At 40.1% G+C, this 16,963-nt stretch overlaps 1 protein-coding gene across 7 annotated transcripts in view; it reads left to right on the forward strand.

Moving 5' to 3' along the window:
- Nucleotides 1–16,963, forward strand: part of LOC111952472 (membrane-associated guanylate kinase, WW and PDZ domain-containing protein 2) — a 289,912-nt gene that overhangs the window by 243,232 nt on the left and 29,717 nt on the right. For 5 of the 7 annotated variants that reach the window (XM_023971164.2, XM_023971166.2, XM_023971160.3 and 2 more), the window contains exons 12-15: nucleotides 7,070–7,101; nucleotides 13,759–13,951; nucleotides 14,671–14,786; nucleotides 15,520–15,712. In XM_023971164.2, coding sequence (XP_023826932.1) covers nucleotides 7,070–7,101; nucleotides 13,759–13,951; nucleotides 14,671–14,786; nucleotides 15,520–15,712 — 534 coding nt within the window. The remainder of the gene's footprint in view (nucleotides 1–7,069; nucleotides 7,102–13,758; nucleotides 13,952–14,670; nucleotides 14,787–15,519; nucleotides 15,713–16,963) is intronic. The other 2 variants (XM_023971168.2, XM_023971163.2) reach the window with 1 other exon arrangement.

Genomic DNA, 16,963 nt, shown 5'->3' on the forward strand with positions numbered 1-16,963 from the left:
AGTATCTCCTGGCAGTGACACATTTCCCATCTGCAGAATGAAGCTGAACTTTACTACAACTATTACTGAACAAAAATATAAACGTACCATGTTTCATGAGATGAAATATAAGATCTCCAAAAGGTTCCATACGCACAAAGAAAGTATTTCTATCAAATGTTGTGCACAAATTTGTTTACAGCCCTGTTAGTGAGTATTTCTCCTTTGCCAAGATAATCCATCTACCGGACAGTGTGGCATATCAAGAAGCTGATTTAACAACATGATCATTACACAGGTGCACCTTGTGCTGGGGACAATAAAAGGACACTCCAGCAGACCATATGCTGACACATGCACATTTGTGGCCTGCTGGAGGTCATTTTGCAGGGCTCTGGCAGTGCACCTCCTTGCACAAAGGCGGAGGTAGCGGTCCTGCCGCTGGGTTGTTGCCCTCCTACGGCCTCCTCCACGTCTCCTGATGTACTGGCCTGTCTCCTGGTAGCGCCTCCATGCTCTGGACACTACGCTGACAGACACAGCAAACCTTTTTGCCACAGCTCGCATTGATGTGCCATCCTGGATGAACTGCACTACCTGAGCCACTTGTGTGGGTTGTAGACTCCGTCTCATGCTACCACTAGAGTGAAAGCACCGCCAGCATTCAAAAGTGACCAAAACATCAGCCAGGAAGCATAGGAACTGAGAAGTGGTGTGTGGTCACCACCTGCAGAACCATTCCTTTTTTGGGGGTGTCTTACTAATTGCCTATAATTTCCACCTTTTGTCTATTCCATTTGTACAACAGCATGTGAAATTTATTGTCAGTCAGTGTTGCTTCCTAAGTGGACAGTTTGATTTCACAGAAGTGTGATTGACTTGGAGTTACATTGTGATGTTTAAGTGTTCCCTTTATTTTTTTGAGCASTGTATATTTAAACTCAGTTTTTCACAATTCCTGACATTTAATCCAAGTGAAACTTCCCTGTTTTAGGTCAGTTAAGATCACCACTTTATTTTAAGAATGGGAAATGTCAGAATAATAGTAGAGAGAATTATTTATTTCAGCTTTTATTTCTTTCATCACATTCCCAGTGGGTCAGAAGTTTACATACACTTAATTTGCATTTGGTAGCATTGCCTTTAAATTGTGAAATGTTTCTGGTAGCCTTCCACAAGCTTCCCACAATACGTTGGGTGAATTTTGGCCCATTCCTCCTGACAGAGCTGGTGTAACTGAGTCAGATTTGTAGGCCTCCTTGCTCGCACATGCTTTTTCAGTTCTGCCCACACATTTTCTATGGGGTTGAGGTCAGGGCTTTATGATGGCCACTCCAATACTTTGACTTTGATGTCCTTAAGCCATTTTGCCACAACTTTGGAAGTATGCTTGGGGTCATTGTCCATTTGGAAGACCCAATTGCGACCAAGCTTTAACTTCCTGACTGATGTCTTGAGATGTTGCTTCAATATATCCACATCATTTTCCATCCTCATGACACCATCTATTTTGTGTAGTGCACCAGTCCCTCCAGCAGCAAAGCATCCAAACAACATGCTGCTGCCACCCCCGTGCTTCACGGTTGGGATGGTGTTCTCCGGCTTGCAAGCCTCCCCCTTTTTCCTCCAAACATAACGATGGTCACTATGGCCAAACAGTTCTAATTTTGGTACATCAGACCAGAGGACATTTCTCCAAAAAGTATGAGCTTTGTCCTCATGTGCATTTGCAAACCGTAGTCTGGCTTTTTATGGCAGTTTTGGAGCAGTGGCTTCCTTGCTGAGCGGCTTTTAAGGTTATGTCGATATAGGACTCGTTTTACTGTGGATATAGATACTTTTGTACCTGTTTCCTCCAGCATCTTCACAAGGTCCTTTGCTGTTGTTCTGGGATTGATTTGCACTTTTCGCACCAAAGTACGTTCATCTCTAGGAGACAGAACGCATCTCTTTCCTGAGCCGTATGACGGCTGCGTGTTCCCATTGTGTTTATTCTTGCGTACTATTGTTTGTACAGACGAACGTGGTATCTTCAGGCGTTTGGAAATTGCTCCCAAGGATGAACCAGACTTGTGGAGGTCTAAAAAAATTATTCTGAGGTCTTGGCTGATTTCTTTTGATTTTCCGTTGATATCAAGCAAAGAGCCACTGAGTTTGAAGGTAGGCCTTGAAATACATCCACAGTGACACCGCCAATTGACTCAATTGATGTCAATTAGCCTATCAGAAGCTTCTAAAGCCATGACATCATTTTATGGAATTTTCCAAGCTGTTTAACGGCACAGTCAACATAGTGTATGTAAACTTCTGACGCACTGGAATTGTGATACAGTGAAATAATCTGTCAGTAAACAATTGTTGGAAAATTGACTTGTGTCATGCTCAAAGTAGATGTCCTAACCGATTTACCAAAACTATAGTTTGTTCAAGAAATTTGTGGAGTTGTTGAAAAACGAGTGTTAATGACTCCAATCTAAATGTATTTAAACTTCCGACTTCAACTGTATGGGCATTTCTTAAATGGCATGGTTTCCCAGATGGTTTTATAATAAAATGTAAATGATTGTTTGCAAAATAATCTGTACAAGTGAATATAAACAGATCACTGACCGAAGCCTTCAATGTTGAGAGAGGCGTAAAGCAGACTTGTCCACTTAGCGCAGCACTCTATGTGCTGGCCATCAGCCCCTTGTTAAAAATCATTTGAAAAGATGATAGGATAAAAGGTGTATCTGTTTGAAATAGTCGTGTAGTTATCTCTGCTCATGCCGACGACATAAGTCTTTTATTCATTCGCAAGAAGAATTACATTTTGTAAATGATCATTTTGGATTCTATGAGAAAGAGCTTTCTAAACCTCCCTATAGAATTTAAAGATTAAATGTAATTGCTCGGGTTCTATATACATGGAACGAATTGGACTAAGAAAAACTGGGAACGAAAAGAAGCTATAGTTCATGAGGTGGTTAAGAAATGGTCTGACAAGAGCACTAGCTACAAATGTAGAACAAATACTGTTAATGTGCATTTTATCCCCTGACTGATGAACGCATACTAAGGATCAATAAGGCATGTGTTTAGTTAATACGGGGTTCAAATAGGGAGGTAACAAAGACGTACTCTTTTAAGAATGAAAGAATTTTGAGACCTTGCTGCAGTGAACGTGGGTGTGAAGTAAAAATGTTTTGCTAGTGCCATAGCTAGAAATGTCCTTTGGTTGGTTGACCTGCAGAGGTTGGGAAAATTACGTAGGAAATCAAGAAACAACGTACCTCATCACAGTTTGGGCTTATGGCGACTTCACTGACGATTTTATACATTTGAATATTAACTGGAACAAAAGTATTTATAAACTGATATCTGATTAAATGTATGGTGGTGAAGTCACACATCACCCCTGCAGAAAGTAAAGAATGTCAAAAAAAATCTACTATGCATGGTTGATTTCTGTACAATGTTTACTAGTGCATGCTGTAGTAAAGTGGAGCTGTTTTGTTAGTAAAATGTTGTCCTATGCCTAATTGTCGTGACGGACAGAGTTTGGAACATATTTTATTGAACTGCTACAGAACTAAAGAAATATAGGATCTGATGAGAAGTATTGATTTTGATGTATATAAAAATCAAGACTGTCTTTCACGGTGACTTCGAAACTCACATGTATGACAATACTAAAGCATTCTGGTGGACAATAAGATTTGGAAGACAAGATGTTTTATGATTATAAAATAACTTTTTGTCCCCTCAAACACTCTTTTAACATAAAAAAGACAAAACGAGCTAAATCAAGTAGGCCAGTCAACCAACAATGTGGCTAGATAACAATCTACCTATATAGTTACCATTATCTGAGGATTAAAAAAAATAATCTCTGATTCACTTCATAAAGCTTTTCATGTACTTTAAAATATCGATGTCATTGATCAGATAATATGAACTCAGATAGAAATTGTCAATTCACTTTCAACCTGATTCTATTTTTCGAGTCTACTCGTTTTGTTAGTTAGCTCACAAGGCATCAAATTTCACAGGCTCATTTTATCAATCTGAAAAAATACAAAAAAATTACCAACATAAAACAAATTATATATATTTTATCTTGATATTGCTGTCCAAATCTGAATGATAGAGCTTCCAAAATTGGTCCTAAACTGTCAGATTGAGTGGGACCCTGTGGCAGCATTGTCAAATTAGCAATTTTTGTGTTTAGTTTTTCTTTTTAGAGAAGGCCTAATTCCCATTCCTTAATCTCTAAACCAATCAAATCAAATCAAATCTTACAGTGAAATGCTTACTTACAGGCTCTAACCAATAGTGCGAGAAAAAAAAGGTATGTGTGTGTGTGTGTAGGTAAGTAAAGAAATAAATCAACAGTAAAAATACATTTGAAAATAAGAGTAGCAAGGCTGTATACAGACACCAGTTTGTCAGGCTTATTGAGGTAGTATGTACATGTAGGTATAGTTAAAGTGACTATGCATATATGATGAACAGAGAGTAGCAGTAGCGTAAAAGGAGGGGTTGGCGGGAGGTGGGACACAATGCAGATAGCCCGGTTAGCCAATGTGCGGGAGCACTGGTTGGTCGGGCCAATTGAGGTAGTATGTACATGGATGTATGGTTAAAGTGACTATGCATATAAGATAAACAGAGTAGCATATATCATTAATGCAGACATTGTAACCTATCGAAAGAGGGGTTTGATGAAAAGATTGGTGATTGTAGCACAGAGATATTGATGTGACAACCATCGTGAAACATGTTTACGAATTTTTAATGGGGGGCTGGAAACGGTTCAGGGGCAAATACTGACTGCAGCTATTCATTAGCATTGTTTAGAAGTACTCCCCTCTAACACGCATGCTAAGGTGCCGGGAAATCACAATAATGAATTCGGTTTCGATTTAGAATTAGGTCCATGATTTGGCGATCAAAAACAATAAATGAAAACATTTTTTGTTGCTTGTAAATTTTTATTTGGACCTTTTTTGGAATTACATACCGGCCGTAACGGCAGTAAATGTAAATAGTTGCAGGCAGGGCAGGCATATTTGCTGAGTAACGAATGGCATTTTGACATTCTAACGCTTGTAGAGCTATATAATGGTAAGATGAATATACCCAAATACTGGTTCAGTTGGCACCCAATGTTCTTAAATCAGACAATCCAATTCTAGTAAGAATCTACATTAGAATGTTATTTTCAGGGACCATACTTGTCAACACTAGAAAAAGTTTAAATTCAAACAGTTTCTCCATCTCAAAATGCACATCAGCCAATTAAAGTCGTTGATTTACTTGCACACGATAGAACGTTAGAACAGACCCCTGTGGGTCCTGGTCATAGGTAGTGCACTAAACAGTATAGGGAATATTGTGCCATTTGTGACGCAGACCATGACTAAAACACTTAATTTTATTCCATATCGGTCGATTGGCTTTCAAGTTCCTACCCACATTCCGTCTGACTGTTCTATTAGAATCTTAAAGCCGCTCTCCGTAATTCGTTTTCCAGCCCAATGCCAGCCCCGGAAATATTATGAATTGAAATAACCTAACCATTGAACAGCATCAAATATCCAAGAATGTGCCTTTAAAGCCCTGTACCCCTGTGTATACATTCAATGACTGTTCTTTAGCTGGCTGACCTTCAACTAGAGTTCTCCCAGTGTTCTCTCACTGACAAAGCACAGGACAAATAACCACTTCTCAATGGCATGCTGCGAACATTTCTCATGAAACCCTCGCTCCCCCTCTCCCGCGGCCCTCTCCCGCGGCCCACCCTGGATAACACTGTTATCCAGGGTCCTTCGGAGGAGCACTGAAGCGGAATAAACGCAGATAGTTCCACATGATTCTTCAGATGCTGCTATAGCTGCTTTGCTAGTTACAGTACAGCTTCTGTTATATGAACGTGCTGCTTTGTGAACACCTAAGGAGACAGCGCTTCTACCGTAATTGCATGTTAGCTGATAGTATAAATGTATATATTGGGTCTCTTCCTTTCTCTGTACGCTCAGTGTGCGTGTCTTTGATGTGTTGGAGTCACAGGGGGCCTGTGTTAGTGAGGTCGTTGTGATAGCGGCTAGGCTATGTTAGGCTTCCTGTATGTGATGTACCCATAGAGTTGGATAGAGCGCACACTTGGCCCAAAGCCAAGCATGGGCATTGCCATGGAGGGCGTTCACCATTTTGAAGTAGCCGACTATGTTGGGCTTCCTATGGGTTAAGGATGGATCTCAGAATTACATTCAGGTCAGCCAATGCATTATACTCCTGAGAAAACATTGCAGCACTGCAGGTGGCAGTAAATCATCAACCTTGGCTTTATCCCTGTTCAGACAATACACACTTGTGCACAGTAGATGGTGGTATGCACCTTTTTAGTTAATTTACAGACTGCCAATATACTCATGTAGGATAAGAAGAAGAAAGTACAGATATCCCTCAATGGCGCTGTGCATGCTGTCTCATAAGCAGCCATTGCAAAGATAGGAGATGAGCTCTCTTGTTCATCTCTATCGGTTGTTGTGATGTAGCGACTAGGCTACGCTAGGTTTCCTGTGTTTACCCTGTGATGTACAACTCTTCCCAGCCCAGCTAGAAGTTATTAGGGATAACCTACAGCTAATGATGTAATTATGTTGAGAACAAACACAACCAGCAAACTCATTTAGGGGCAAGTTACATAAACAAAGCCAAAACAAGAGGAATAGGAAATGCAGTAAACTGCGAATGTTATCTCTGGGTTATGAAGGGTCGTTTTCACAGTCTAATGTTGATAAAACAGAGGTTGGTTTTGTGATTCACACAGTTACTGAGTATAACCAGTTACACTGGTTTTTAGGTAGAATGGTGTCCCTCTGCTCTCATGTTATGTGTAACAGCCTACGATGTATGGATTCAAATAGAATCTGTGATAGTTCATTCTTGTTCTGTATTCCAGTTCTTACATTGCACTGACATTAGCCTATTCCCTCTTGTACTATCTTTCTCCCCCCCAAAAAATTTTGGTCTGTGTTATAAGATAGCCCATCTACAGTTATGTGTCTGCTCTCAGGACTAAAATGTGTTGTCTGTTTCTCTGCAGGTCACGTCTCTCCATGGAACACCTCCAAACAGGTAAAACACAACTATTTGTGTGTGTATTTGTTTGCAGAGGGAGAAGGGTGACACAGTAACATATTTAATCAGTGTGTGTGCGCGTGTGTGTGTGCGGGTTTGTCTGTCTCCGGGACTTAATTGAGCAGCCTGGGAGATGTTTTTGCCTTCGCTTCACTCCTGATTTAACCAGTCTTTCTTGACCTGCTTCAAGTCAATCATACACATTGGTGGTAGCCTATTATGTTTATTTGTACAGTAATTCTCTGGAAAGAGGATGGGCTCGTGTTATTTTTTTGCTTCAATTTTAGGCACATCTTTATAGTGGTGGTTTTGGCTTTGAAAACAATTATTTGAAGACATGCTCCGGAACTTTGGCGACTGCTTAGAACCTCCTGCTCTATGCTGTCAATGTATAGTTCACACATGCATAATCTATGAGCAGAAGTACTGTCTTAGCTACCTCTTTTAGACACAAAATCCCTAGCTGTGCTGCACCAGTTTCCCTACATTTTCCACCACGTGGACCAGCCCCTAGCAATTCAAGTTCTAACCATTGAGCTTCAGCCCCTTGTCATTTGAGTGACAGCCAGCAAGGTGCCGACACAGCAGAGCGAAAGAGAGAACAAGGACGTTGTGCACATATGTGACTTAGTACATCATTGTCGGGGACCACTTTTGGCTCGTGAGCACCACTTTAAGAACTACTGGCTAACATGTATAGGGTAAATCCATTTGAATTCAATCACTTTCTTGCAGCACCCATTATGATTTGAACGAAACCTCCTATACATATTTGCCCATTGTAGAAGTGCTCAGAAAGTGACTTTTTGGACCTGAATGCCAAAGCATTCAAGAGACAAAAGTGCTCAAAGTTGACCCGTGTTGCGTACCCCACCATACCATGAGACATCCATGTCTTCATCACTGGAAATGATAAACGGCTGAGTTTGATATCATTTAAAAGCTTAGAAACAGTATACTGTCCTCCTTATAGTGTGTGTAACCGTAACTTCACAGCCAGCCAAACTCCATTCAACAAGAAAAACTGAAACGGAGTCATGGGATAGGCTTCCAAAAACCTCCAGTGTTTTTTTGATGAAACGGAGTGAAACTGAAACATAAAATAATGGAATTACTGATACAGCTTAAGCCTAATATATAAATACACAATACAATGCTTAGCCAACAACTGCAAAAAAATAATATTCTAAACACCAATAGTGTACAAACTTCACCTGAATGAAAGGAACTAGCTGCTACATCAATTAACAGACACTCTAGGCAGGCTAGCACTGTGGTACACTTGACATAAAACCTGAATTACCAACCATCTAGTACAAATACTCTCTGATACAACAAGATAAACATCTTAGAAAATGATTTGTACTCACAAGCAATGCTTTCGAATGCTTTAACAACAAGGATGGCAGGAGATAACCAGCAGTGCTGCAACCGTTCTCAACAATGAATCTTATTTAAATTACTGCCTAGTTCCCTTTTCAGCACCAAAGAAAAAACACAAGCTAGATGTAGTTAAATTGAATGCCCCCGGGTGGCGCACATCAAAGTGTATATAAACCCTGAATGACGCAGAACAAACAGGGTTGTCAAACTTAAACATTTCTGAATATAATTATTATTATTTATTTATTTTTAACCTTTAACTTCTCTAGGATAGGGGGCAGAATTTTCACGTTTGGATGAAAAGCATACCCAAATTCAACTGCCAGCTACTCATCCCCAGAAAATAAGATATGCATATTATTAGTAGATTTGGATAGAAAACACTCTGAAGTTTCTAAAACTGTTTGAATCATGTCTGTGAGTATAACAGAACTTATTTATCAGGCGAAACCCCGAGGACAAACCATTCAGATGTTTCTTTTTTTTTGAGGTCACTCTTTTCAATGGAGTTTCATTGGGAATCCAGATTTCTAAGGGACCTTCTTGCAGTTCCTACCGCTTCCACTGGATGTCAACAGTCTTTAGAAATTGGTTGAGGKTWTTYCYTTKKKKWAWKRAGAAGTACGGCYAYCTTSAACGAGGGTCACTYGWWGTGTMCTGTTTGTTAGAGGCGCGTGACCAGAAAGCTAGCTACAGTTTGTTTTAATCCTGTATTGAACACAGATCATCCCGTCTWCAATTTTATCGATTATTTACGTAAAAAAATACCTAAAGTTGTATTACAAAAGTAGTTTGAAATGTTTTGGCAAAGTTTACAGGTAACCTTTGAGATATTTTGTAGTCACATTGCTCAAGTTGGAACCGGTGTTTTTCTGGATCAAACGCGCCAAATAAATGGACATTTTGGATATATATCGACGGAATTAATCGAACAAAAGGACCATTTGTGATGTTTATGGGACATATTGGAGTGCCAACAGAAGAAGCTCGTCAAAGGTAAGGCATGAATTATATTTTTATTTCTGCATTTTGTGTCGCGCCTGCATGCTTCCCTCTCTTTGTTTACTATAGTGCTATCCTCAGATAATAGCATTGTTTGCTTTCGCCGAAAAGCCTATTTGAATTCTGACATATCGGCTGGATTCACAACCAGTGTAGCTTTAATTTGGTATCTTTCATGTGTGATTTAATGAAAGTTTGATTTTTATAGTAATTTATTTGAATTTGGTGGTCTGCATTTTCTCTGGCTTTTGGCCAAGTGAGACAGTAGCGTCCCGCCTAAACTCAGATTTTTGGATATAAATATGAACTTTACCGAACAAAACATACATGTATTGTGTAACACGAAGTCCTATGAGTGTCATCTGATGAAGATCATCAAAGGTTAGTGATTATTTCTATCTCTATTTCTGCTTTTTGTTACTCCTCTCTTTGGCTGGAAAAATGGTTGTGTTTTTCTGTGGCTATGTACTGACCTAACATAATCTCGAGGTGTGCTTTCGGTGTAATTTGGTGTCTTTCATGTGTGATTTCATGAAAGTTTGATTTTTATAGTAATTTATTTTGAATTTGGCGCTCTGTATTTTTACTGGCTTTTGGCCAAGTGGGCGTCCCACATATCCCAGAGAAGTTAACGTCAATGATCTTAAAAAACGTAAACTCAAATGTTTTTCACTTTCTAATTTGTTGTACCATAAACCCTATTTTACATTCTCTAGGGTTTTTGTGTTGTGCCCGTGATAAGATAATTTTGTTCTCAGGTTCATAACCCAATGTAATTATATTACTCAGTCTGCAAACCAGAATTTGTAAGATCCTGGTCAAATGAAACAGAAGGGAGGCCCAGCTAAAATAGTCAAAAAGGTTTATTCACGGGAACATTCTAAAGTCAAGAATACAAAACAATTTATTTTATATTGACTTCTCACGCCCACACATTCACACAACCATACACACACACATACACACAACCATACACACACACATGTCCTGCTACCCAGCCGGCAGAGATTAGTGACCTTGTCCTTGAGACATACTCCCCGCTCTCTCCCAATCTCTAGTCAGATCGGCACCAAGCTCAGACAGTCTGTGTTTAAAATACCATAAAGACATATTGTTTTAACCTAATTCTGGCTAGGACTACACATTTATTGATTTTAAACATTCTAATCAATTCCATACAATCATATGTTTCAGGGCGGAATATTCTAATCATTCAATTAATAAATAGATCTCAACTAACAGTCCGCCATCAGTTGAGACAGAGCATACATTAAATAACACATTTGGAATGATGTACTAAACAAATCAAAATATATTTGAGATTCTTCAAAGTATCCACCCTATGCCTTGACAGCTTTGTACACTTTTGCCATTCTCTCAACCAGCTTCATGAGGTAGTCACTTGAAATGCATTTCAATCAACAGGTGCCTTGTTAATTTGCGGAATTTCTTTCCTTCTTAATGCGTTTCAGCCAATCGGTTGTGTTGTGACAAGGTAGGGGGGGGGTATACAGAAGATAGCCGTATTTGGGAAAAGATCAAGTCCATATTATGGCAAGAAGAGCTCAAATAAGCAAAGTGAAAAGACAGTGCATCATTACTTTAAGACATGATGGTCAGTCAATACGGAAAGTGTCAAGAACTGAGAAAGTTTCTTCAAGTGCAGTCACAAATGCTACCTCAGCATTCTGCAACGATACGGCATCCCTTCTGGTTTGCGCTTAGTGGGACTATCATTTGTTTTTCAACAGGACAATGACCCAACACACCTCCATGCTGTGTCAGGGCTATTTGACCAAGAAGGAGAGTGATGGAGTGCTGCATCAGATGACCTGGCCTCCACAGTCACCCGACCTCAACCCAATTGAGATGGTTTGTGATGAGTTGGTGTGCAGAGAGAAGGAAAAGCGGCGAAGAAATGCTCTGCATATGTGGGAATTTCTTCGAGCTTGTTGAAAAAGCATTCTATCAAGGCAAAGGGTGGCTACTTTGAAAAATATAAAATATTTTTTTATTTGTTTAACACTGACGATTTACACTGATAATGACTTGAGGCCAAACGTTTGTGTTTTGTCGTCACCTTTAATTTATGCACTTTCTTGCGCTATGATTTTTTGGGCACCATGATGTTTTGATAAATATCATTAATTTGCATTCAAGCCTCGGTTTTTGATTTATTCCTTTATTCGACAGTGCACGGGTCTCTATCTTTTCTGGTAGTAGTAATTAGATAAATTGTCAATTCAATTTAAATGTCAATGGTGAACCAGCTAAATTGCTGTGGTTTGAAGCGATAGATCCATTCTTTGAATTATATTTCTATGATTGAAATGACACCCACCCTGTATTCAAGAGCAAATTGTGTCTCAACCAATGGCGGGCACAACACAAAATCCTCAGATGTGAAATAGTTCTAAGCTACAACATATCGAATCTGAAGCGTTTTTAGATAATTGATGTTAAAGGTTAAAAAATAAATAATAATAATAATAAAGAAATAATCAAATAGGACTTTGTAGGACTTGAAAAACCTATGAATGAAAAACACCTATGAATTGAATGGCCTGTTGATTTGAGTGGTCTGTTAACGGCGTACACATTATCTAAACATGACTGGATTAAATTAAAGTAATTGACATACAGTTGAAGTCTGAAGTTTACATACACTTAGGTTGGAGTCATTAAAACTCGTTTTTCAACCACTCCACAATTTTCTTGTTAACAAACTATGGTTTTGGCAAGTCGGTTAGGACATCTACTTTGTGCATGACACAAGTAATTTTTCCAACAATTGTTTACAGACAGATTATTTCACTTATAATTGACTGTATCACAATTCCAGTGGGTCAGAAGTTTACATACACTAAAATGACTGTGCCTTTAAACAGCTTGGAAAATTCCAGAAAATGATGTCATGGCTATAGAAGCTTCTGATTGACTAAGTGACATCATTTCAGTCAATTGGAGGTGTACTTGTGGATGTATTTCAAGGCCTACCTTCAAACACAGTGCCTCTTTACTTGACATCATGGGAAAATCACAAGAAATCAGCCAAAACCTCAGGAAAAGAAATTGTAAACATCCACAAGTCTGGTTCATCCTTGGGAGCAATTTCCAAACGCCTGAAGGTACCACGTTCATCTGTACAAACAATAGTACGCAAGTATTAACACCATGGGACCACACAGCCATCATACCGCTCAGGAAGGAGACACGTTCGGTCTCCTAGAGATGAACGTACTTTGGTGCGAAAAGTGCAAGTCAATCCCAGAACAACAGCAAAGGACCTTGTGAAGATGCTGGAGGTAACAGGTACAAAAGGAAGAAGCCACTGCTCCTATACTGCCATTAAAAAAAGCTAGACTATGGTTTGCAACTGCACATGGGGACAAATATCATACTTTTTGGATAAATGTCCTCTGGTCTGATGAAACAAAAAAGAACTGTTGCGCCATAATGACCATCGTTATGTTTGGAGGAAAAAGGGTGAGTCTTGCAAGCCGAAGAACACCATCCCAACCGTGAAGCACGGGGGTGGCAGCATCATGTTGTGGGGTTGCTTTGCAGCAGGAGGGACTGGTGAACTTCACAAAATAGATGGCATCATGAGGATGGAAAATTATGTGGATATGTTGAAGCAACATCTCAAGACATCAGTCAGGAAGTTAAAGCTTGGTCGCAAATGTTTCTTCCAAATGGACAATGACCCCAAGTCTACTTCCAAAGTTGTGGCAAAATGGCTTAAGGACAACAAAGTCAAGGTATTGGAGTGGCCATCACAAAGCCCTGACCTCAATCCCATTGAAAATTTGTGGGTAGAACTGAAAAAGCCTGTGCGAGCATGGAGGCTTACAAACATGAATCAGTTACACCAGCTCTGTCAGGAGGAATGGGCCAAAATGCACCCAATTTATTGTGGGAAGCTTGTGGAAGGCTACCCAAAACATTTGACCCAAGTTAAACAATTTCAAGGCAATGCTACCAAATATTAATTGAGTGTATGTAAACTTCTGACCCACTGGAAATGTGATGGAAGAAATAAAAGCTGAAATAAATCATTCTCTACTACTGACATTTTACATTCTTAAAATAAAGTGGTGATCCTAACTGACCTAAAACGGAATTTTTACTAGGATTAAATGTCAGGAATTGTGAAATACTGAGTTTAAATGTATTTGGCTAAGGTGTATGTAAACTTCCTACTTCAACTGTAAATCTCTCTCCTTTATCCCATCCCATCCCTATCTGTCTCTGCTGCTGTGCCTTCAGATACCAGAGCAGTGGGACCCCCATGGAAGTCCCCAGACTTGCTTGTCAGCCCCAGTGCTTCCCCCCGGCACACCCTTCTCTACCCAGTCACAGCATCGCACCTCAGTCCCCGACTCCACAGAGGGCTTCGACCTCAACAAACCCGACCCATATGACCTCTATGAGAAGTCCAGGGCCATCTACGAGAGTAGACGTGAGTATTGTTACATGGTGTAAGATAAAGTTGCCACTAGACAAAGACCTTGGGTAAGTTTAGGATTTTCCCCACTAACGGAGGGAAATTATGATTGGGGGAGGGGAAGCTGATCTTAGACCTGTACCTTGGGGAAACTTCACCCCGGAACGAGTTCCACACTTCCGCTTCCTGGTTCTGCACTGGAGGTTTATAGGAGGTGGAGTCTTTTCCTTAACTGAGAAGATGTGGCAACGTAATGTCTGTTTTGTCCAGTAGTGGCAGAAGTTAGATCCACAGCAACCAAAACCAACAACTAAATCAACATAGCTTCATAACATTATGGAGTATTATTTAGGTATGGTATATTCAGATAATGCTTAACAACACTAAGTGTGAATAATGAATATGCAATCAGTAGAATTTGTACCGGTCTGTTATTTTTCTTATTCAGTCTATGAAGGATATTGATCTCTCGATCCTGATAGATTACAAATCAGTGCCGAATTCTCTCCTCTCTTGGCCACCGTAGTCTGTGTTTGTGGGGGAATTCTCTGCATTCAAATTCATTCTTCCTCATTATCTGCATCCCCTCCTCTCTCTCACCTCTTTTTATCCTTGTTTTTTCTACTCCTCTCCCTATCGTTCTCTCCCTCTCCCTCTCCCTTCCCTCTCCTTCCTCATCCCCTCCATTTCTCCCTGTGCCTCCCTCCCACTCTCTCTTTCTCTCCCCCTACCAGGTCCAGAGTACCAGGAGGTGGAAGTTCACCTGTTGAGGGAGAAGACTGGGTTTGGCTTCCGCATCCTGGGGGGAGACGAGGCCGTGCAGGCTGTGAGTCCGGACGCCCGCGACAAGGCTCGTATGGGACGGGCTGGACAACACACACCATTATACACATCTAGCATGTCTAACCTCATTGAACACACCTGCTGCCTGCTGCTGCCTACACACCTAACATACTGAACAACATGTAATACACACCTAACATCATTTATACAACGGGTGGGTCTAATCCTGAATGCTGTTTGGTTAAAACCACATTCCTTCCGGTGTCTATCCTCAAGTTACCACCGGCTAAATCTATGACGTTAAAATGCCTTTTTACTTTGTTCTATCTGACTGCGCAATCCACTGTCTCATCAGCCCAGCCAAGCAATCTATAAACTTGATCTACACTATAAAAAGCATCTAGACATTATCTCCCATTACTTTTAGACTAACATTTAGTTTTCAACAGCGGAGATTTGTATAAACCTTGCTGTCTGTTTCTCCGACTTTGCAACATTATTTCAATATTCAAATTTGATCTCCAGCTGTCCCATAGTAATGAATGTGTCGGGACGAGACAGACAGGCAGGCAGCGTTTCTCAACCAGTCGAAATCATGAATCAGATAGCATCATTTTTATGGATATATACTATACAAAGAATGTCAATTGAAAAAAGGTAAAACGAAACGCAGCTAATTTGCAGTCTTTCCAGCTTCAGTTTGAAGTAATTGTGTTACTGTACCTGTGTTGTTGGCTAGCTCGTCTGAACAACAATGTCCTGACGAGTGAGCAAATCTAATATAGATTGTCGTTGAACAGATTGTGATTGGGGCGATCATAGAGAACACTCCTGCAGAGCGCGATGGACGTCTTCGACCTGGGGACGAGCTCATCTCCGTGGATAAGATGGTGGTTGCTGGGAAACCACACAGATACGTGATCGACCAGATGCACGCCGCTGCACACAACGGTCAGGTCAGCCTGAAGGTCCGGAGGAGAGTCCACTTCCTCAGTGAGTAGTATTCACTACAACATATACACTAATACTCAAATTTTCTCCATTCCCATTATGATGTTGCTACAACTTAGCCTATGAATAGAAGTGTACAATGTAGGTGCACACAGGTCAAGAGAAAAATTTGAGCTGACAGACAGTGACACATTCAATTCCGCCTTGCACACTCTTGCCTGCATCTGGCTGATAAAGTGTGTACTCATTAGTCCAACAGTTGCAAACGAGAGTTTCTATTGCACAAATTCAGGTATGTTCATCTCCGTTTTGATCCATTTGTTTCTATTTAATAAAATAAAAAAATGAATTGGCAGAATTAATACACCCCTGATCACGTGCAAACACAGTTCACTTTCATAGCATCCACGCTTTATTCCTTTTCGTATCTATGTGTGCTCTCCTCCTCTCACCTTGTCCATTCACTTGTGGACAATGCAGAAACACATCAGCTGTATGTGACAAGGCAAAAAACCTTTCTAAGCCAAACCATATCATAACCATTACACACAGCCTACATCGTTGTCACCATATTAGCTAAAGTAACGTGATAGTCAACATATCTAATATAAGTAACGCCTCATTAAGCCTGATACAATCATGCAGTAACGTTACAGTGTACAGTCAGTAAGCAGGACTCCGATGGCAATAAATTAGAAAAAGCTTACCTTGACTTGGAAGAGTTCCAGTGTTGTGTTGGATAGTGTTTGAGTAGCTAAGTAAGTGTAACTGAAACTGAAAAGTGACACTCTCTCTCTCTTGCTTCTCCTTCATTTTGGAAGAAATTAATTTGTTAAATACTTTTCAACTATTGTTTTTCCTCTCACTTTCAGTCAACTACTCACCACATTTATGCACTGCAGTCCTAGCTAGCTGTAGCTTATGCTTTCAGTACTTGATTCATTCTCTGATCCTTTGATTGGGTGGACAACCTGTCAGTTCATGCTGCAAGAGCTCTGATAGTTTGAAGGACAACTTCCCCCGGAGGTTGTCTTAATTACTGTGTAAGTCTATGGAAGGGGGTGAGAACCATGAGCCTCCTAGGTTTTATATTGAAGTCAATGTACCCAGAGGAGGACGGAAGCTAGCTGTCCTCAAGCTACACCATAGTGCTACCCTACAGAGTGCTGTTGAGGCTACTGTAGACCTTCATTGCAAAATAGTGTTTTTGAATAAATCCTTTTTTGACGTGATTATATTTAGTATAGTTTTATCTAAAAAGTATACATGTTTTATGATTTTTATTCTTATGAA

Source organism: Salvelinus sp. IW2-2015, linkage group LG26 (assembly GCF_002910315.2).
Source record: "Salvelinus sp. IW2-2015 linkage group LG26, ASM291031v2, whole genome shotgun sequence".
Classification (NCBI taxonomy): Eukaryota; Metazoa; Chordata; class Actinopteri; order Salmoniformes; family Salmonidae; genus Salvelinus; species Salvelinus sp. IW2-2015.